The following is a 22,214-nucleotide window of genomic DNA, read 5'->3' on the forward strand; positions in this document are numbered from 1 at the left end:
TCCTTTCCTACGCGATGACAGATCTATACAGATACAGAAAACGAAAACATCGATGCTGTCAGTTGTGCACGGCGAGAAATTTACGTGCAAAAGTTAATACTGACAGCGTTTGGCTTAGTGTCTTTTCATTTGTATACCTAGAACTCTACACACCGATGGAGAGTTCAAGCGCAACACGAGAAAAATCCGAGTGTCAGGTCCCGGGTATTAGTTCCTGGTGTCGGTGCGTGGTCTGTTCGTCTGTTTCGTCATTTTAGTCGTCAGTCTAGCGGGACGACTACTGGAGTGAGCATCTAGTACCTACGCGTTGTTAAATAGCGAGTGAATGGTGATTGTTGTTTTTCCCCGTGGAAAGTAGTGAAATTTGTTTCAATGATCAACGCATTCGATTAGCTACTGAGACATCATTCATTGCCGCGCATCAATGATTGCTTTGATTAATTTAATTAGCATCTTCCGTGCGGTGTGGTTCAAGTGTGAAAATTAGCACGTAGTGAACACCATCTCCACCTTCTACGGACGGGTTGTTACCTGGCACATACTTACGATTTAGCACGCGTATCGTTGGTCCGTAGTCCGGTGTTACATTCAGAACTTTTATAACTAGCAGTTTTTAGTGACTCGGTTTTATGTGTAAGTGAACAGTGTGAGGAAGGTGGAGGACATAATATATTTTGCCCTCAGCACTAGTGTAGTGTTTCTCAAACTTTTTTTCCAAAGAGTCATGATCCCATTTTTGGACTAGACTTTCCGCCTATATTATTTTTAAGTAAAATAATATATTGTTTTTCTGACAGTTCTTGACGTAGAATTACGTCTTTCGGTAAGTTATGTAGGTCATTCCAAAGTTTCAAATTTGGGACCGTCACGAAAAGAGGTCAGGAAGTAAGCACCAAAAACCCAGCCGTTTTTCAACGGATTCCGGAGATTTTGGTAGGGTTCGATCAGTTAACTCTCTAAGATTCGGTATGGTTGAACCCCGACGTCATAGTAATTGTTGACACAATGCCTATGCGGAGTTATTACCCATGCACTGTTACCTAACATTTCTAGTGCACGGGAAAGATAGGAGGTTTTTAATATCCAAGCTTCTTAAGAGGAAATATGTGGAAATCTTATCCACTGTTTTAAAAATATACATTTTTTCAAAATTCAGTTCACGTTGTAGTCTGAAATATGAAAAGCCATTTTTAATACATTTAATTAAGTTTACTCTGGACTGCACATACATACAAATATCACCTCAGTTCGACTATTTTGGCTCAAACGCCACTTTTAGATTACGCCATACTTCTTCAAAAGTTCATTCCTAGGGTATACAAGGAAGGCGAATGTACTTTAAATCACCTTCGTTTGTAATTAACGAATATTTTCCGTGTTTCAACAGTTTTTGTTGAACATAATATTTGCATTTATCGCAGACCTCAAACAACTAGGTGATAACAAAAATACAGGCGTGGTAATAACAAAAATATAGCGGTAAACGTATGCAATAATTCGTAATCTATCGACCACCAATCTGCTCATGATACTTAATCAATGATAAGGCGATAATTTCTTAGCTATGGGATGCAACCAATTTGCTTGCAACACGTAAATCCCATCGAAGTATTATATAGGGGGAATGACGGCTTTGGCAGGTTTTGTTCTATTATTGGCAGGGGGTTTTTTATGACTGACTATGCTCAAATTTGGGCTAAACATTCTATGCATATCAAAGAATATTGTGGCCAAATTTCACAAAATTTGGTCAACAAAAACCCCCCTGACAATAATAGAACAAAACCTGCTAAAGCCGTCTTTCCCCCTACAGTGAAACGGGAACAGCAATATTTTAGTTTAGTGGTTTAATCAGATTTTTGTTTCACCCTTGGAATAATATATAGAAGCAACACGAGTCGCGAATATTATTAGTTTGATAACCGCTACACTAGTGCATACCTTCGGACACCTACACTAGCCTACTCACTCAGTAGTGGACTATCGTATGGCTGCCGTGAAGTTGTGCTGAACCAATCTCGCTCAGCATCCCTGTCCAGTCACCACAGTTTTCATCAGTATCATCTGCTCTACAGCAATATGGATCGAGTAGCAGAGGCATCAGGAGTGCGTTTTCAGTTTTAAATATTGGTAGTGATTTAAAAAAAAAGTGATATGATTGCGAAATCTATTAGTGTTGGGGAAAACATGCAATCATCTCAGATGTGAACCAAACCAGTGACTTTCATTTACATATCCTGCTTAACGAAAAGGCGAATAAATAGTGCATAGTCCTCAATTGCTCACAGTGTCAATTTGAAGCTTATTTGCGTAGTACGCATGGTGAAACATTAGAGTGAAAATCAGAAAATTGGATTTTGTACATATCGGTGCATGGGCTTGAAAGAGAACAAAAAATAGTATCGCAGAAGGAAATCGCAAAAGTTGGTGGCGTTTCTCTACATTATCCTGTATTGATTTTTCTTCCTTCGTGATTCAAAGCTCGTTGTTATGATGTATGGTTTTTGCTAACAGCATGTTTTTGTTTTGAAACAACGCTCTCCTTGCTTCCCTCCGCTTTGAATTTCCCTTTATAGCCTCTTTACGGGTACACGTATGTATATCATCAGTCGAAACTCTTTCATCTGTGACCTTGTAGAATTATTCTCTTTATGTGACAATGATTTGAAAACAGTGTACCATTTGAATATTAGTCAATAAAAAATACAGAAAGAATGAGCTTTTTTTAAATTAATATTTGCAGTAATTTGCTCGAACTTTCTCCCCGCTGAATGGAGCTAGACAAACGAAAAAAATTGAATTAAATAACTATCATTTTTCACACTTATTACGAAACATGCAATTGATTTTGGTTTGACTTTTTTCACGCGGCTGTTTTACTTGGATTTTGGATTCACGCGAATTTAGGAATGTCTGCGTGTTATGCGGATTTTGCAATTCACTCGGTTTTGAGCTACGTGTTTCATATCAACTGACTTCAGTGTAGTATACCTATAAGGGTTTTACCACAAAGTTTTACATTTAATCATCATCCAGCAATCCACTAAGAGTGAAATCAGTAGTGATTCAGTTTGGTTGCAAATTTTCGAATACTATTCTAGTTTGAATATGAGCCAAAATAGAACAAACTCACAGGCTTCCCCAGCAGTGTTCTATTCATGTTTGATTGTTTTTCCATTAAATGAAATGATTATGTTGCTGATGAGAAAGGCGCGGTAAATGAAAAGTGGGTTGATCCGTACATAAAACGACGCATTCATCCACCAAAACTATTGAAAAATATTTGAATCTCGTGAATCATTCGTGGTTCAAATCTGCAGAAAATAGTACTGAGCGGTATAACATTTTCAAGCTTTTGAATCTCGACTGTTATAAAAAATGAATCTTGAGCCACTGCTGGGAAAGTGCATGATTCAGATTCATATTCAAACTGACAGCCCCGAACGATTTGAATCATTGCTGATTTTACTCTAAGGAGTTCCTACTTGATTCCATCCTAGAGTTTCTAGAAGTATTTTCCAACAGTTCCTTGAAGAATTCCTCCAGGACTTCAATCTGTGGATGAGTTATGCTATGTTTTCAATAATTGAAGGCAATTTTCGTATACCTCGGTTCTAAATTAATGAAATATTAGTCTTGAAATCCTGTTAAGAAACCTTGGTGTAGGCCGAATTTGATTGAAATATCAATGCTTTCTATAAAAAGAAGTGGATATGGGATGGAAGGTGAAGAGTCAATAAATATTTTGTCGATGTGCAAAATAAGCATCAAAAGAACACCCACGACAACGCTTTCTTTTTATCAGAGGCTTCAAGTGATCATTAATTTCTATAACCTGTGCACTGTTTGACTAGATTGAAAATTTCGAGAGAAAAAAAAGTTGTTGCACATATAGAAGGCATCATGACACAACAAGGAAATACCAGACCCAATTCGATTTGCGAATGCGAATGTTTCGACATCGAATGTTGCCAAAATCGAATGGTTTTTGTTTTCTCATGATACTTTACATTTCTTCACTTATCGTAACACTAGACACACTGTGACGGTTTTTTACGCGGATTTTTTAATCTTCTGAAAAAAATGTACGCGATTTTTATATAATAGTTTTTACGTCGTTTTTTTTGTGGATTCTGAAATCTAACCGTTTCTCCTTGAAATTTGTTTACGTGATTTTCTCTACGATTTTTAACGTCGGTTAAGGGATCTAACCAGTTTTTTTACGCGGATTATGATATTTATGCGGTTTATAAGAAATTTTCAAGAATAAAAATATTAAGAAAATATGTTTTGCCAAAATTGAATGTTTTTGTTGCCAACATCGAATGGCTTTGTTTGCCAAAGTAGAATGTTGCCAAAATCGAATGAGGTATGTATTTCGAAACGACACATCTTCTAGAGCAGGCCTGCCCAATCTTTTCAAGCTACGTTCCGATTTTCTGAATGACCACTTGCTGGCGGGCCAGAAAATTTTCGGATCATGTCTTTATACATTTTCAAAATAACTAAAGTAGAATGTTTTTGCCTTTCTCGTATTTTTTTCGGAATAGCATTTTTCTAAAGAATGGCTAAAATTCCTCAAAAAACTCTAAAAACAATTTTTGGATACATACAAAAAAAATTTGCGAAATTCATGAGTTTAATTCTTGAAAATGCTCCAGAATTATCTTTGGAGATTCAGAAGAATTTTCCTTCGAAATAAAAAAAAATCCTGAAGAATTTTCATTGCAAATTTAGAAGAATTTCTCCTACATATTCAAAAGAATTTCCTTTGGAGTTTTCCTGAAGAATGGTAAATTCAGTAGAATTTCTCTAGGAAGATTGAAGGTTTCCGTTGGCAATTGGAAATTTCTCTGGATATTGGATATCCCCTTAGATAAAAAGTAAGAAAAGTTTCCATGGTAAATTTAGAAGAATTTCTTGAACAGTTTTATAATGGTCAAAAGAATTTGCTTTGAGAATTTAAAAACATTTCTCTTGTAAATAAAAAAAAACCTTCGCCAATTCAAAAGAATTTCCCTTGTAAATTCGGAAAAAATAACCCTTGGAAATAAACTCCAGATAAGTTTTCACTGAAGATTCAAAAAAATTTTTCTGAAGAATTGAGGAGTGTTCCAAAGAGAACTCAGCCGAAAGCAAATAACTGGACGGACTTAGTAAAAATCGTACAACTTTGCTATCGAAGTGATTAGTTTTCCTCCTTAATTAATCCTAAAGCGAATTGCTAAATGGTAACTATGGGTGTAGCCCTTTGGGGTCCCCTAATTTTTTGCTATTGATATTTAGTCCAATCGGCCATTGCGTTCTAGAGTTATTAAAATCAAACGCAAATAAGTGTGAATTGACCGCTAAGTGGATTATTCTGGGTTTTGAGGATTGTATTTTTTAGTGTAATATATTTACACAAATTTATTATTTTCATTTTTATTGCTCCATTCAGTGGTATAATTATTAGCATCTAAACTTTCTGTAATGTATTATTTCTGTAATCCGAATAGTTGAATGAATTATTCAAGTTCTACATTGCTTCACAGTTATTTGATAGCATAGTTGCTCTTTGTGTGAAACAAGACTGTGAAATATTTTAAATATTTTTCCATTCTCCTAATTTTAAATGCGAATAGGTATGTTAACGCCTTAAATACGATATCTTACTAAAGAAGGAGAAAAGTGAAAATCATTTAAATGCATTTCAACCCATTGGTACTATTTCTCGCTTCTCTATCTCTTCAACTGCTTAACTATTTTCTCCGCTCCGTGCGCCACCAAAGCAAAACAAAACTAATGGTGTTACTACACAAAAAAAACCTTTCAGTTGATGTACAAAACCCTGAGCCGCCTCCGCTAGTGAGCCGAGCGTGCCCTTCTCGACCGAAAAAAGCAGCATGGATATACTAATTCACGAACCGGATGATGGATCAGCAGCGAAAGTCAGCGAAACATTTCTCAGAGCGTCGTCACCAACTTTTTTACTGCCGGCTACTACCACAACTATTAACCACCAAAACACATCAGCGGGGTCTATTGCGCCAACGAAAGCGAAAGCGGAATTCATCTGTGACCTCGATTTGCACTCGCCGGTGATAGGTAGCAGAGATCGCCCCTATCAACACCATTTGTTGGGGAAGCACCACAACCATCATCATCATCATTGCCACCAGCTGCAACTCCTCGGTACTGGGCTTGCCAAAAACAGCATTAGTGAATCTCCCTCCGCCGCCAAATCCAGTATCGAAATGCGAGACAGCTACTGCTTCCACCGGTTACAGCGTTTCGTTTCGCGAAATCCGGTACTGAACTACCTGTTGCCGCTGTGTGCGATCGCGGTACTAGTGTTTGTGATCTATGCCTTCCGGGACTATGCCAAAAACATGCTCTTCTGGATTGAAACACAAAACTCGTGGATTATCTTCTGCATCTTCTTGTGCTTGTTCACAATCGTCAGCTTTCCGGTGACGGTTGGCTACTTAGTGCTGATCATCAGCAGTGGCTACCTGTTCGGGTTCTTCAAGGGTCTCCTTACGGTGATCATTGGCGCTAACGTGGGGGTGGCTATTGCGCACAACACCATCAAAGGGATGCAGTCGAAGCTGCCGTTGCATAAGTAAGTATTTGCCTGTTTTTCCTATGATATAATCACAGACATGATATGATTTTAAGACATGTAGCCATGTAGCTTATTATTAACCTTTTGTCTGTGCTCTGGGGTCAATATGACCCCAGGCCACTTTGAGTGGCTGCCATTTTTTTAGTTTTCAACCGATTCTCCTAATTTTTGGTAGTTTGGTAAAACTCGCCGAGATCTGTCTCCTAGGTGCAAATTTGCTTGAAAAATCGTGAAAATATGCGCTACAGTGTACTTTTTTCAAAAAACTTACGTTGTCTGTGCTCTGGGGTCAAATTGACCCCAAATTGAAATTGCTATAACTTTTTAAATGTTTGGCCAATTTTGAATTTTTGGGGGGTGTAAGCATAATGTAATCAGCTGTCAGGTCGTCACCAAAGGTTGACTATAAGTGGGCGGGTATATCGCAGGGAGGGTTTTTGTGAAAAGGGGACAACACAGTGATTTTTATGCTTATTTTACTTATATCTGAAAATCCTACCCATTTTGAACTGCACCTTTTCAAAAGGTGCAGGAAGGCGTGCTTTGACATGAGGCATTGATTAGTTTAGAGCTTGGTCGCTAGGTAGCGGTATATTTGAATTCATTGTTTTAGACTACTCAAGTAATTCCGATATGTATATGGAATTTGCCTCATTGTAAATATTCTTATCAAACAAATTTGAAATTTGTAAAGATGACGTCTTAACAAAGTTCGTCTGGTAAGAATGAACTGTCATGTGACGGAATACATAATAAGAAAATTTACAAATAGGCTTCGCTAGTGTACTTGCAATATTCTTGCATATATGAAATATTGCTTTAGCTTGAGATCCCTCATACCTACACACAAGTTGTATTCGGCAACACTGTTCAGGATGTCTAGCACTACAAAGTGGTGCTCAATATAATGAGCACTTCTTCCAATTTTCAAATTTGTGCGATAAGCATATTTACACTGAGATGAATTCTATATATATCAGAATATCTTGAGTAGTCTAAAATAATGAATTCAAATATACCACCACCTGGCGGCCGAGTTCTAAACTTATCAACGCCTCATGCCAAAGAACATGCCTTCCTGCATAACCTTTTTAAGAAAGGTGCAGTTCAAAATGGGTAGGATTTTCGGATATGAGCAAAATAATCATAAAAAAATACTGTTTTTGTACCCTTGTTCACTAAAACCCCTCCCCGCGATGTACCCGCCCACCTATAGTCAATCTTTGGTAACGACCTGAAAGATGATTAAATTATCTTTCGAAACAGCCCCAAAAATCCAAAATTGGCCAAACATTTAAAAAGTTATAGCAACTTCAATTTGGGGTCAATTTGACCCCAGAGCACAGACAACGTAAGTTTTTTTGAACACAGACAGAAGGTTAAACGAACAACAGTTTAGGGTAATATGGGGCAATGGCATATTCGAAAGGCGTACGAATTTTAATGCAGAGATCATACCACTGCAAGATGATAAAGTGGATCTTATTTATTGTCGTCACGTTATGACCCCCAACATTTTGGTTTAAATCCGTAGGAAAAATGAAGAAAAATGTATTCTAAATTTATTTTTTCATACATACTAGCATAAGTAAATTACCGATGTTTTGCAATAGTTTGCGTATTGTAGAGCTCCATAATCGTCGGTCTTGGGCGATGTTCCTCCACTTTTTTTCGCTATTTTTTCTTCCGACATTCGCACTAAGTGACCAGCCCACTGAAGCATGCAGTATTTTATGCGATATACAATAGTTTCTTGATTCATGCGTCTGTACCACACACCATTTTCTAGTTTCTCTAAGAGTATTGTACGCAGCACATTCGCTCAAAAGCCGCGAAATCTCTCCAGTCCACCTCTTTTAACGTCCATGCTTCATGTCCATAAAGGGTCACTGGTAGAATCAGAGTTTTATTTGGAGAGTTATTATTTGAATACATTCCTTAAAATCATATTTTACATATTTTATAAATCATATTTAGAAAAACTCCATATAAATATATAATGATCCTACTTATTTGGATAGAAGTTCAATGATGTGAAATAATTCAATATTCTGGAATTATGACATTTCTTTTTAATTTCCCGAGAAACACTGGATCTTCCGAGATAAACTCAACGAAAATTCCACAGAAATTCCTTCGGAGCTTCCGCCGAAAATTGCTCAAAATGTGGATTTCAATGAGAAATTCAGATTTTTTTTCTAAGCAAAATGGTTTAGAATTTCCACGTGATTTTTTTTAATTTCGCGGAAAACTGTTCGGAATTTCAAACGGAAATTTTTCCGACTTTGGATTTCTAAGGGAATGTTTCTATATTGAACATAAGCAATTCTTCGTAAATTCCACGCGAAATTATTCAAAAAGGGTAAAAGTTGTTCGACCTAAACTCATTCAGGGGAAAGCCGTTTGGCCGGATGCCACTTTGCCGTATAACACGTCATCTAGACGATTTTTTTATTCTTTATTTAGGGGCCATCCATAAAGTACGTCACGCTCCTAGGGGGGAGGGGGGTTCCGAGCAGCGTGACGATTCATACAACAATTTTGGAGTTTTAATACAAAAAGTGTGACGAAGGGGGGAGGGGGGGTTGAAATTCGCCAATTTTTGCGTGACGTACTTTATGGATCTTCCTTTAGGTGATTTTTTCGCTGAATGAAGTTCATCACTCGAATTTGACGGGCTTGGTGGTCATATGGCTACCGCTTCTGCCTCATACGCAGGAGGTCGTGGGTTCAATCCCAGGCCCGTTCCATTCCTCCTACTTTGTCAGAGCGGGCTTGGTAGTCCTATGGCTACTGCTTCTGCCTCATACGCAGGAGGTCGTGGGTTCAATCTTAGGTCCGTTCCATTCTCCCACTTTGTATCTTTCTCTATATTTCTCATGTTCTAGCAATCGCTAGAACTGGAAATGGACTTCCATACCGCTTCCATCTCAATTCCTATACCTTCAACTTGAATATTCTAACAGTAATCTGCTAGAATTTGGAAATGAACTTTAAAGCGCTTTTCCAAACATCCAATTAGAAATTCCATCAGTTGCTTTCTCCAATCTATCACACAATTCCAACAATTCCAACAAATTCCGCATGAACTTGTGGCAAGTGCAGAGGTATATTCGGCTTGCAGTGTGGGCGAGTGATTGCATCATCATTTCCTCCCCCTTCCCTACATTGACTTGCATTCTGACGTGGCAAGCGCCAGTATGACCTAACAAATGAGATCACCAGTACTTGTACATTGAAGATGTGAGCTATAGTCCCAAGCAAACATCTGTTGGTTCCCTGTGCAAGAACAACTGATCTGGTCATAATGGAGTAGCAACTACGAGCAGTCAATCAAGCTCAAGAATGAAGTTCATCACTCGAATTTCATTTAAATTTTAATTTTTAAATTTGATTTTTAGCCAAATTTCATTGGGCCAAATGCAACGTTTGGCCAAAACGACTAGTAGGGTGAAATCGGTTTATCATTTGGCCGAAAGCGACAAATGGCCGAACAGATAAATTGGCCGAAAATACTGTTACCTATGACGAAAATGTCACCTATTATTATTTTAATTCGTTTATTTAAAGGCTCACACGCCGAATTCAGCTTTACAGAGCCACTACCTTGCATATTATTATTACAATAATAACTTTTTAAACGATATTTTTTGTACTGTAACGTTTTCTCGACGAAGTGCCGATATTTTTTCCGGGCCTGCATTCTGGGAACACTGGTCAGAACATATATGAGAGTGAAATAAAAAGAGTATACTCTTTTTATTTCACTCTCTTTTTGCCTTGATCGCCGTCGTTTATTTGTTGTTTGGAAAATGTCACCTACTCGGCTGAATGAACTTTTCGACCAAGGGTCTACTCGGAAAAATTACCAGTTCGGTCGAACGACACAGTATATCCTGGCGTACACTATGAAGTGTCTAGCGCCCGACTACTTGAAATAGTTATTTCACTGCAATTAATTCGGTATGGTCCCCGACGGTGTAACTATCTGACACAGCGAATTCCCCGGCGAAGGAGATTCTCCCGATACCTAAACCAACCAGCCGGGTGCCAAGGTCGGTTCGGTGATTCCGGTAAAATAGGGCATTTGGTTCACTGATAAGCCGCAACTGGTGATAATTCGTTACGATCTTCTTGGTCTAGTCCCTGGTGGAGAATCTAGCCAACGTGAACGGAGAGTTCCCCGGCGAATGAAATTCTCTCGCTACCTACCTATTCTTCTTGCTCGTAACGCCATTTTATCTGTAACACGGATAATATGCGTGTGGCTAACCTGTCAACTGTAAAGACAGAATCACCGTCTTCGACCAGAGGTCGCACAGACTGAACACTTAACATTTAGCATTAGACAACGGACAAGGACATTTACACAACACCCAGTGGACCACTGGAGAACTTTTCGCTTTACGAAAAGTTTCCTCCTTACCGGAATCGAACCCACACTCCATAGCACATGCGTTTAGACGAGTGACGTCGCTAACCGCACGGCGACGAAGCTCACTAAGTGCACGAAGTACACATTTACTTCGCTGTGTTTTCTGTTAACCCCGTCGACAGGATTGGAAAGCATACTTCCTAGGTACATATATGCTATTGCCACTCGTATGGCCATCAGCCCGAACAGACTTTGTAATCGTCTACTGTCCCGCTTGGTTTTTAGCGTAGTACTCCAAGCAGGAACTTCATATCGCAGAATCGATTACAAGATACTTGTGCTACGTCTTGGACCTTGTCACTGCCGATGACGGTATCATTAATATGCGAACGTTAAGCCCTAGTAACCTAAAACGCCTCTTCTTCTATTGTGCATTTGAAATCCCTAACATTGATTCTGCGCGAGTACCTCGGTTACCAAAACTAACTGTAACGCTGCCAAATAAAACCAAGTTAAAAACCCAAACTTATCCCCGGTTCCTTACTCGACACAATAATCGTTTAATTTCACCTCGATGTAATACATACTAGAAAAGTAACAAGTGCCCAAATTGCTGGCTGATCAGATGTGACGCAACGGACCCTAAACTTTTCGGGCTTCGTGCCCGTGCGGTTAGTGACGTCAATTGTCTAGCTCTAGACGCATGTGCTATGGAGTGTGGGTTCGTATAGGAAAGTAATTAGGAAACTTTTCGTGAACGGAAAATTCTCCTCTGGCGCACTGGGTGTTATGTGTCCTGTCCGTTTCTCATGCTAGGTGTTGTGTTCAGTCTGTACGACCGCTGATCGAAGACGGTGTTCCTGTCTTTTACACTCACCAAAGCATTCTTCGAGAGTTACGCTTTGTAACCGTCTTGTCCAACCTGCTGCCTGATAATAAGCTTGACTTAATATCGAGGGTCAAGCCAAGGTAGTCGTCCTCACTGGTGCTTTCCACTGTCCACTGTGATTTTGCAGTCCTCAGGCGGGGGCGGCTGGGATGATGTCGTGCGCATCGGCAGGGATGGGAAAAAAACAAATTTTCAAAAAATCGAGGCTGATCAAACTCACCCGCAATCTTACTTTTAAATAATCAAGTGATAAAAAATCGCAAGGATTGAGTATTTGAAGCATTTACCGTTATATTTTGAACTCTTTTTCCTAACTACCATGAAACCATAACGCCAAATAAAAGATATAACGAGACTGTTGACAATTAGCTGATATAAATAAAGATTAATGTTTGAATGAAAATTCTGTGTTTATTATCGTTTGAGTACTGTATTGCCGTCATACGCATATTTGTCCCATGTTTGCTGGGATTTCCTATGTACATGGGACAGTTATGCGTGTAACGGCAGTGTACCGCTCATAAAAAAATCTACTCTTCCACTCATTTTTGGTCGCAAAGAAAAATACGCGCCAGATAGTCGCCTCAGAAAAACATACCTCCAGAAAAATAAGCTACATCGATATTTTTCAAATTTTTCCGTCAAATTTTTCCGCTTGAGCCTTGGAAAATGATCACAAAAGTTGTCATTATGTTGCAAGGCACAATACAAAACTTGAGAAGTTGTCGCCGGCGACAACTCGCCTACTGTTTTCACGTGAAAAGTTTTCACATGAAAATTGCAATCATTATCGTCTGATAATGATTCAGCACAACACTGCGCGTCGGAGCTCGCTCCACTGAGTGAGACCCGGAATGACCTCGCCGACAAATAATTGTTGATGATATTCACAAGGTAGCTGGGATGATCTTAGCGATGTAGTTTGTACACCAGGTTATCGTGGCATGTATTGTCGAATGCCTTCTCGACATCGAGTAAGGCCACGGCGGATGTTTTTGAGACAAACTTGTTCCGTCTGAGGACGTTGGTAACTCTGATCAGTTGGTGTACGGTTGATCGACCGCGTCGGAAACCATACTGTTCCTCGCTTGTGGTGTTCGGCAGACTCAAGTAACCGGCTGTTGTAAATTGTCTTTTCAAACATCTTGGATAACCCTGGATGGTGCGATAACTTTTCGGAGAGGGGATGACTTTGGCTGCCCTCCATGACGATGGGAAGTAGCTGAGATGGAGACACTGATTAAAGATCAGCGAAAGGTGCTCGAAGAACGGAGCACTCATATGTTTGAGTTCGAGATTCAGGATGCTGTCGAAGCCTGGGGCCTTCATGTTTTTCGATGATTTGATATAAGCCGTCAATTCGTCGTCAACTGAGATTTTCAACTCCTCCGAGAAGTTGTTGAGAATAGCGGGCTTGGTATTCATATGGCTACTGCTTCTGCCTCATACGCAGGAGGTCGTGGGTTCAATCCCAGGTCCGTTCCATTCTCCTACTTTGTATCTTTCTCTTTATTTCTCATGTTCTAGCAATCGCTAGAACTGGAAATGGACTTCCATACCGTTTCCATTACTATTCCTATACCTTCAACTTGAGTATTCTATCAGTAATCTGCTAGAATTGGAAATGAACTATAGAGCTCGTTTCCTACATCCAATTAGAAATTCCATCAGTTACCTTCTCCTATCTATCACATTGGCAGCTCGTTAACCAAGACGGACCTCTGCCTCTCCAACCTAACCCAGAAATTCCAACAAATTCCGTATGAACTCGTGGCAAGTGCAGAGGTATATTCGGCTTGCAGTGGGCGAGTGATTGCATCATCATTTCCTCCCCTTCCCTACATTGACTTGCATTCTGACGTGGCAGGCGCCAGTATGACCTAACAAATGAGATCACCAGTACTTGTACATTGAAGATGTGTGCTAGTCCCAAGCAAACATCTGTTGGTTCCCTGTGCAAGAACAGCTGATCTGGTCATAATGGAGTAGCAACTACGAGCAGTCAATCAAGCTCAAGCTCCAAGCTCCTCCGAGAAGTTGTTGAGAATAAGAAAAATGTTTATGTTTATGTTTATTGTATAGGTTCATCTGACATTTAGTGGTCTTAATGAATATAGTAAATATTTGAACAAGTATACATTAAACGATTACAATCTCCTTAAAAAGGTGGTCAATGCTAAGTTAAAATCAAATAGCCTATGCATGCTGTTAAAAGCAGCCGCAGCCGGCTGGAATGCCATGTCTTGATCCATGTCTCCTAAATCCTATTTACTCTCTCAAGAGTAGTACCAGAGACACAATAGTCAAAAACTATCGGCTTGTGTTGCCGATAAAAGGAAATTGGATTACATTTTTTGAGCGTCAGGAGATTATCAAAGCACCAGTTCGCCATTCTATCCACATGCGATTGCAGTTCTTCACAATCCTCGATGCGATTGATAATCATAAAAATTTTAATATCATTCGCATAAAACAAACGACAACCAGGAGATTGAATTCGGGAGAGCTCGTTGATAACAGCATGAACAAGAGAGGCCTCAAATTACTTCCTTGTGGTACACCAGAAGTATTGGAGAAGTCGAGTCAAGTACGAGACACTGAAGATGACCTTACTGTTGAAGTCGAAATACGTACATGTCAAAGGTACAATAGAGTAGTGGAATTTAATAGAATTGTACAAACTCGTCTTATGGCAAGCAGGGACACTCCAGGTATTTCCGTCCATCGTCGTAGGGGCTAAAACCAACGAAAGCAACGTACATTTGCTAGAACTCCACTATAGCAGAACGTTTCTCCTGAGCTTACGATTTGGTACGTATGAGTTTTACAAAAAAGCGTCTCTTTTATTGATTTTCGAGACTATGACGAACAGACGAAAATACCTGCCGCCCTAATTGGAGATATATTCAGACTGCGAAGATCCGATTTTCACAGAAAGCAAACGGTTTGTCAGATATGATTTAAACTAGCACACCAGATTGCGAGAATCTCCTAGTTGTTCTAACTATGCAAGCAATATTCTATGGTCGACGCGGTTGAACGCTGCTTTCAAATCCGTATAAACTGCATCAACTTGATCCCCGGAGTCCATGGTACGAACACACGGCAAAACAAACTCTATTAAATTCGTTTCTACAGATCGCTTTGGATTGAAGCCGTGCTGTGCAGTAGAGATGTACGCTTTACTGACAAAATGTTGTTAGCATACTCGTTAACGGCTGTTTCATGTGGACTGGCGATGTTACGTCCAAGATTGTGTGAGCTGATAAAGTGACGACCTATTTCGGCGACCTTCTCCCTACTCAACAACTATGAACTGTCAAATTTAAAAAAAAACAACAATACCAGTGCAAACACCGCGAGCGCGATACTGGATGTAGTTTTTCAGTTACTGTTAAATCTTAAGATTAAAAATTAAAAATGTTAGAACTATCAGTTTATTCGTACACATATTCTTTCATGTACTATTTGCTGCTATCGAGGTGGACTTAAAGATGAAATTCATTTATTATTGGGCTCTTAGTAGAAAAGGCTTTGGGATAAGTCTGTAACTTATAGAGGGCAGGCAGTTGCTTTGCATAAACAGAACATGTGAAACCAACTTTTCCACTGATGTTTTTAAGTTTAACATCTTTATGTTAAAGTTATAAAACTGTAATGGCTACAACGCCAACCCTATCGTCCCTTACACAAAAACACACACACACACACACACACACACACACACACACACACACACACACACACACACACACCGGGGGCAGCAGGGACTTTGTCCAAGGGCTTGACGACCCCTCCCCATGGCCACTGCGAGTTAGACCGGGACCATCGTCCCTAACCCCTAATCCCAAGGCGTCAAGCGACCCGTGCCGAGGGGATGCATGGCCAGGGGGTGAAATAATAAGCTAGGCCTTTAACGGAGCCTGTGGGGTACCTGGGCACCCTCCACAGTAATTGTCCCTTACCGCGTCATGCAGGGCTCTGGCGTGGTGGACCTCTTTTCCCGAGCAACTCGTGGGACCAAAATGGAAAACCAAGTCAATTCTTCAATTAGTGGTAGTAGTGTAGGCGACAACCCCTTTGCAAGAGGTGGGTTGTTCAGGTCTCCGCCTAGGAGGCAGATAGGCAATAGTCGGCAGCTCAGTGCGCAGCGCCAGCGTGGGTCACTCAACCTTCCTCTCGGCTATAAAAACGCCGGTAGGGGTTATTGACGGCCCATGGCTTGTGGAGGCGATGAACCGCAAACGCGATGGGCTTTCGGCCTTCGAGGTGGCGACGGAACAGCTGGACGCCATCATCGACTTTGCGTCATCGAAGTATAATATCAGCAAGGACCTCAAGAAGAGCTTGCAGAAACTTCGAAAGTCGATGCTGGACGCCAAGCTGGAGAGGGCGGTCGGGACGGCCAAGTGTAAACCCGTGAAATCGGTGGAGTCGAGGTCTACCCAGATTGAGGCCCAAGGATTCGCGGACTCGGGCAAGGTCGAATCGACCGAAGGCGTGCCAGCGAAGACGGTGGTGCCAAAGTCTACCAGACTGAGGCTCAAGTATTTGCGGGTACGTCTGGGGTGACTGCTCCAACGGAGCAGACACAAAAACGGGGGAGACAGTCTCCAGGGGATGAGCTCCCTGGGGGCCGCACCAAAACGCGGAGGGTTACTATCCCGAACAAGGGTAGTGGGGCTGGGAAGCTGAACCCCGGTCAGGTACCTCCAAAACCGGGGGAGGAAGGACCTGGAAAGGTCCGTCCACTCAGGAAAGACGGTGATAAGGGGTTACGGCAGGCTGAAAGTTCTCAGCCGCACCAGACCAGGGAAATAGAGGGGGTGACGCCTCCTGTACCCTGGTCAAGATCAAGAGGAAACCGAAGACGTGAATGGCCGAAAAGAAGGCCCAGGCAAATGAGGGTAGCAAGAAGTCTAGGGTAGGCGCCAATCGCTCCAGGGGCGATGCCCTAGTCATCACGGCGGACGAGGCTAAGTACTCGGATGTTTTGAAGGCGATGAGGAGTGACGTCAAGCTCGGTGAACTCGGCGCCGACGTACGTCGAATAAGACGTACCCGGATGGGCGAGATGATACTCGAGCTGAAGCGGGGCGTCTCGCAAAAGGGCGCCGCCTACAAGAAGTTGGCGGAGGAGGTCCTAGGCGAGACGGTCAAGGTGAGGGCACTCACGACGGAGGTGAATCTAAGGGTTAAAGACCTGGACGAGATCACTGAAGTCGAAGAACTCGTCACGGCACTGCGGCGACAGTGTGAAGTGGAGACGACCACCGCAGCCGTTCGGCTACGGAAAGGTCCGGCAGGGACGCAGGTAGCATTGGTTCGGCTATCTGCAGCGGACGCCTCCAAGGTAGTCAAGTTAGGGAGCGTCAAGGTGGGATGGTCGGTATGCCCTGTGCGCATATACGAGCAACCCGAAGTTTGCTTCAAGTGCCTGGAACCGGGGCACAAGCAATGGGACTGCAAAGGCCCTGACAGAAGCAATCTCTGCCGACGCTGCGGATTGGAGGGACATAAGGCACAATGCTGCACGAACCCTCCCAATTGTTTGATTTGTTCCAGCAAAGCTGTGAACAGTAAGCACCCCATGGGGGGTTCGATGTGCCCGGCGTTTAAGCGTGCTGCAAAATCAAAGTGCAGATAACGCAGCTGGCTTGCTCGGCCTCGCCCGAGTGTTTGGTGTGCGCAGGTTTAGAGGAAACGGCGGAACACGTGTTGTTCGTGTGCTCACGTTTTCGCGCAATGCGTGACCACATGCTTGCCACATGTGGTATGGACACTACCCCGGACAACCTAGTTCGGAGGATGTGTAAAGATGAAGTTGGCTGGAACGCCGTTTTATCGGCTATCGCCCAAATCGTCTCGGAGCTACACAGAAGGTGGCGCGTGGACTCAAGGGTGGCTAGTTCAGGCGCAAATAAGAGGTGGTCCAAGGGATCGGAGTCGGCTTCATGGGTCATACCGGTGGTCATGCTCTGTGGTCGAACTCGATCCTTTTATCGAACAAGTGGCCGCGCGAAGAACAACATGGTATCGTCGCTTTCGCGGCGTCGGTCAACCGGGCGGGTTCCGAGCCCGAGGACGGAAAGGGGTCTTCGTCAAGGCTGGGGCAGGCGTAGGCCTCGCGTCGGCAAGTCCCTCTGTGTGCTGGCGAATAGGCCCTATCGCAGGGGTGCACGCGGCATCATCATTCTTGATACCAGTCGTGCAGAGGGAAGCAGGCGCGAAGTCGACCCTTCCCACCTTCCGAGGACATAGGGCGTGGTAAGGCCACCTGGAAAGCCGGCAACGCGCTGGCACGATATCATGGTGTTCTTCTAGAAAAGCGAGTTACGATGTTCGGTGCTGCAAGGACACGCAGCTAATTTCGAGGGTGCGTTGTGCACTGGCCCCCCTTTGAAGCATTACTTTCTGGTTGTACCGAAGGGACTATGGGCTTGGCGGCAATGGAAACGGTTTAGCGGGTCGGGAATGTAGTCCTGCCTCCCTCGGTAATCCCTAACCCCGCACTTCCTGGTCAACCCAGGATGTCTGTTGAGCAGATTCCCCCTCCATTGTTTAGGAAGAAAAAAAAAAAACACGCACACACACACACATACACATGCGCAAACACACACAGCGATAAAAAAATATTTTTTTTTAAATTATTCAGACGTGTTATGTTTTATATTGCACTACACTTATAAACAAATATCTAATATCTACTGTTATTAGGTGCTATTGATCCTATATGTGCCCATACTGAAATTAATCTGAATCGAAGCGACGCCTTCTGCCACGCTTATCCATCCAGCAGCGAACATGTATATAGGTGCTGCCCTTGTAATGGTGCCAAGTTGATTGCTTTGAAAATTGTACGCCACAGTATAGTTTGGATTAGGGCCAAACAAAAGTACGAAAGCGTTGACTGACACCATGCATATGCATGGGGCGGAACACTTCTTGCGAAAGAATTTTTTCTTGCTTTCACAACCCCGTACACCTCTCAATAAGATTTATTTTTCAACTTTTTTTTGCATGGAGTATTAGAAACATGCAGATACTCCCTCCCACTTAAAACCTTTCGTAATTGCTGTACGGTCCCTTTAATAATTACGGCGGCATCAACGTGTTGTAGATTCGTTTTTTTATATTCGTATCTTTAAAAAGTATCATATTCTATATCTCATACATGGGAGTTCTACATTTTAACTCAGTCTAACGGAAAATAATAAAACATAGGTATATCTTATTTCATATTTCTTAGATACATTATTACGGCATTACGTTTCCCATTGGGATATTGTTCGTTGAGCACTTCCGCTGTTTCTAATTGTAAGGTCTCTAAACCAAGTAACCATTATTGCATTATTAAAAATAAGGCTACTTAATCTTGGTCTTGCACAATAGCCGCACATCTTACCACTAGGCCAAGGAAAACCCCTATGCGTATACGTACATGTGTTTTTATTAATAAATATTAAGTGATCATATCTTTCTTTTCGATAAATCAGATCACGGTTTGTTTAGATCTGCCATTTCATAACTAAAACCACTAACTTACTCGAGTGAAATTTGCTTATAACTCTTTCCATTTTGTGTCTAGACAAAGGTATTCGTTTGAGCTCCAGGAGGCTACACACCGTTTACTGCTGTGTTTCTTTCAGCTGAAAACATAAAATTCGTTTGCGTACTACGGAAGGAGCAGCAAGCGAATCAATAATAAGTTTTAGATTCTGCTCATGTTGACTCTGGGCGGATTGGCCATGAAAACATAACAAATTCAATAGCCATACTGATGGTGGTGCTGTTGCTGTAGATAGATAAGTGAGTTCAAGGAAATGAGGTGAACCTCTGCAATGATCGTACACACTAAGATAATTTTATTGCTACACTCAAGCTGAGTGGAATAACAAATCAATTGCAGAATGAACCTCCTTTTTTCCAACGGCTCTAGTATCCAATTGAAACTTGTTCTGCTTTTCAACTTAGTGACATTACCACAGTTATTAATTGAATGCTTTTCTGTGTCCACCAATTGCATAATTATGTCCCAGAAAGACGATAATGTTTTTTACCCGAAAACATCCAACTCGCCATCCTGGGAATGGTTATCCAGTCTACAGTAGTTGGCCTTTGCACGCGAGGCTAAAAGGAAATTGGAGGGCTGTTCACAAATTACGTTACACTGTAGAGGAAGGGGAATGAGTTTGACCAAGCGTTACGATTTATTAAAAAAAAACTTTCGAATATAGGTACTACAAGCCCTCCTTAGCCGTGCGGTAAGACGCGCGGCTACAAAGCAAGACCATGCTGAGGGTGGCTGGGTTCGATTCCCGGTGCCGGTCTAGGAAATTTTCGGATTGGAAATTATCTCGACTTCCCTGGGCATAAAAGTATCATCGTGCTAGCCTCATGATATACGAATGCAAAAATGGTAACATGGCTTAGAAACCTCGCAGTTAATAACTGTGGAAGTGCTTAATGAACACTAAGCTGCGAGGCGGCTCTGTCCCAGTGTGGGGATGTAATGCCAAGAAGAAGAAGAAGAAGACAAGCATTCGAAAGATATTCAGTTTACAAAAAAGAGCTAATCGAGGTGGCGGTTGGTACTCGGATTCTGATGACTGTTCCGTGTAAAATCTTGGTAACTTATTAAATAATATGCTGACCATAATTTCACAGGTGATAGAAAACCCCTTTCAAAATTTCTGCCAATTTGAATTACCACATATCGACACGTTACATGTTTCAACTCTCATGTAAGTCAGCTATGCTCTACAATTTTTTGAAACTCATAGAGATATACTTTACAATATTCTACAACAATCGAAATAATTGTTGCCTGGTTCGTTGTACTGTTGACACAAATGTTAAAGAATGAATATCTTCGTTTGCTAACGACACATCAGTTATCGACACATCGACATGTACATACAAACAAATTTTGCTCGTGTATCTTGTTGTGTAATGCATTGAAATGCATGATGGAATTCCACGAAACGGTGCTCAATGTTTTCTACATTGCGCCAAATAATTTAACGGAAGGAATTATTCAGAACATTATTCCAGACCTTATCAAGGATGGGTGATAAGGTCTGGAATAATGTTTATTCAACTTTCGGGAAAGCAAATAATGCTTGGAATGTGCAAATTATCTTTAAATTTCTCGTTCGTCATAAGTGAAGGAGGCATGATAATCAGTTAGGGTAAATCCGGGTGAGATGCCGTACTTCAGAGATCTGGTAGAACGGACTTGGCACAAATATACGTGAGCGTGTGTCTTTTGTAGCGAAAGCGATTCTTATCAGTCAAAAAAGCAATATGATAGTTGTAGGGGAAGGTGGTCGGTTGTCGGCACCCCTTTGTTTTCGGTTCATATCTTTCGTCCAATTGCACAAAGCGGTAATATTTGCATACCGATGGAAAACTACAGGCATAAGTTAACAGCTGGCAAAGAGATTTAATTTATTCTATGTACTAAAAAAAATGTTGTTATGTGTTGATTTTATGCCGTTTTTAAAAAGGTGGTCGGTTGTCGGCACCCAAAAAACCATCAAAAACGGAAAAATATGCACTGAGGGTGTTATGGCAGAAAATATTAAAAATAATTATGTAAATGTCAATGAAATTAATTTAATTTAAATACCTAAGGGAAAGTCGATGAAGCCTTTCTCGTATACTAAGAGTACGTAAAGGCTATAGAATCATTTCAAAAAAGAACTTTTTATAGGAGACTCGGAGACCTATAGTGTAATATATCAATCGATCGACTCAGTTCGATGAATTGATGTGGTGTCTGTTATGTGTTTATCAGGGCCGGATTTAGCCGGAAGGGGGCTCCAGGGCCAACTGGTTGTGGGGGCCCCAAAATGTACAAAAAAGGTTGGTTGTGGTACATAAGATTTGTGGGGGCCCGTGGCCCCGACCCACCGGCCCCCCTCTAAATCAGGCCCTGGTGTTTATGTATGGATATCCTCCCAAACCTTGGTAATCACCCAGTGCAGCGCTCTAGCCAGTGCTTCACCACCGTGTTTAAACAGCTCTCCTGGTACTTGGTCAACTCCAGGGGCTTTGTTGTTTTTCAGCCGGCCGATCTACTCCTGGATTTCCTGGAGATTCGGAGCCGGAAGTCGCATGTCCTGCGCGCGTGCTCCTAGGTTCATTAACATACCGCCACCGTCGTCTGCCATATCGCCATTCAGGTGCTCTTCGTAGTGCTGCCGCCACCTTTGGATCACCTCACGCTCGTTCGTAAGAAGGTTCCCGTTTATGTCCTTACACATATCGGGCTGTGGCACGTGGCCCTTACGTGAACGGTTCAACTTCTCATAGAACTTTCGTGCGTTATTAGCGCGGTA

General features: G+C 41.7%; 1 protein-coding gene across 12 annotated transcripts in view; it reads left to right on the forward strand.

Annotated features, from left to right (window-relative positions):
• The first annotated feature begins 254 nt into the window (after positions 1–254).
• LOC134227264 (transmembrane protein 64) overlaps positions 255–22,214 on the forward strand; it is a 35,920-nt gene continuing 13,960 nt past the window's right edge. Inside the window, exons 1-3 of one of the 12 annotated variants that reach the window (XM_062708622.1) lie at positions 255–633; positions 1,887–2,450; positions 5,816–6,604. In XM_062708622.1, the coding sequence (XP_062564606.1) occupies positions 5,886–6,604 (719 nt within the window). In that variant the 5' untranslated portion in view covers positions 255–633; positions 1,887–2,450; positions 5,816–5,885. Of the gene's footprint in view, positions 634–1,877; positions 2,451–2,486; positions 2,594–5,815; positions 6,605–22,214 lie in introns of those variants that run through there. The other 11 variants (XM_062708619.1, XM_062708624.1, XM_062708620.1 and 8 more) reach the window with 11 other exon arrangements.

This window comes from Armigeres subalbatus, chromosome 3 (genome assembly GCF_024139115.2).
Source record: "Armigeres subalbatus isolate Guangzhou_Male chromosome 3, GZ_Asu_2, whole genome shotgun sequence".
In the NCBI taxonomy this organism is placed as follows: domain Eukaryota; kingdom Metazoa; phylum Arthropoda; class Insecta; order Diptera; family Culicidae; genus Armigeres; species Armigeres subalbatus.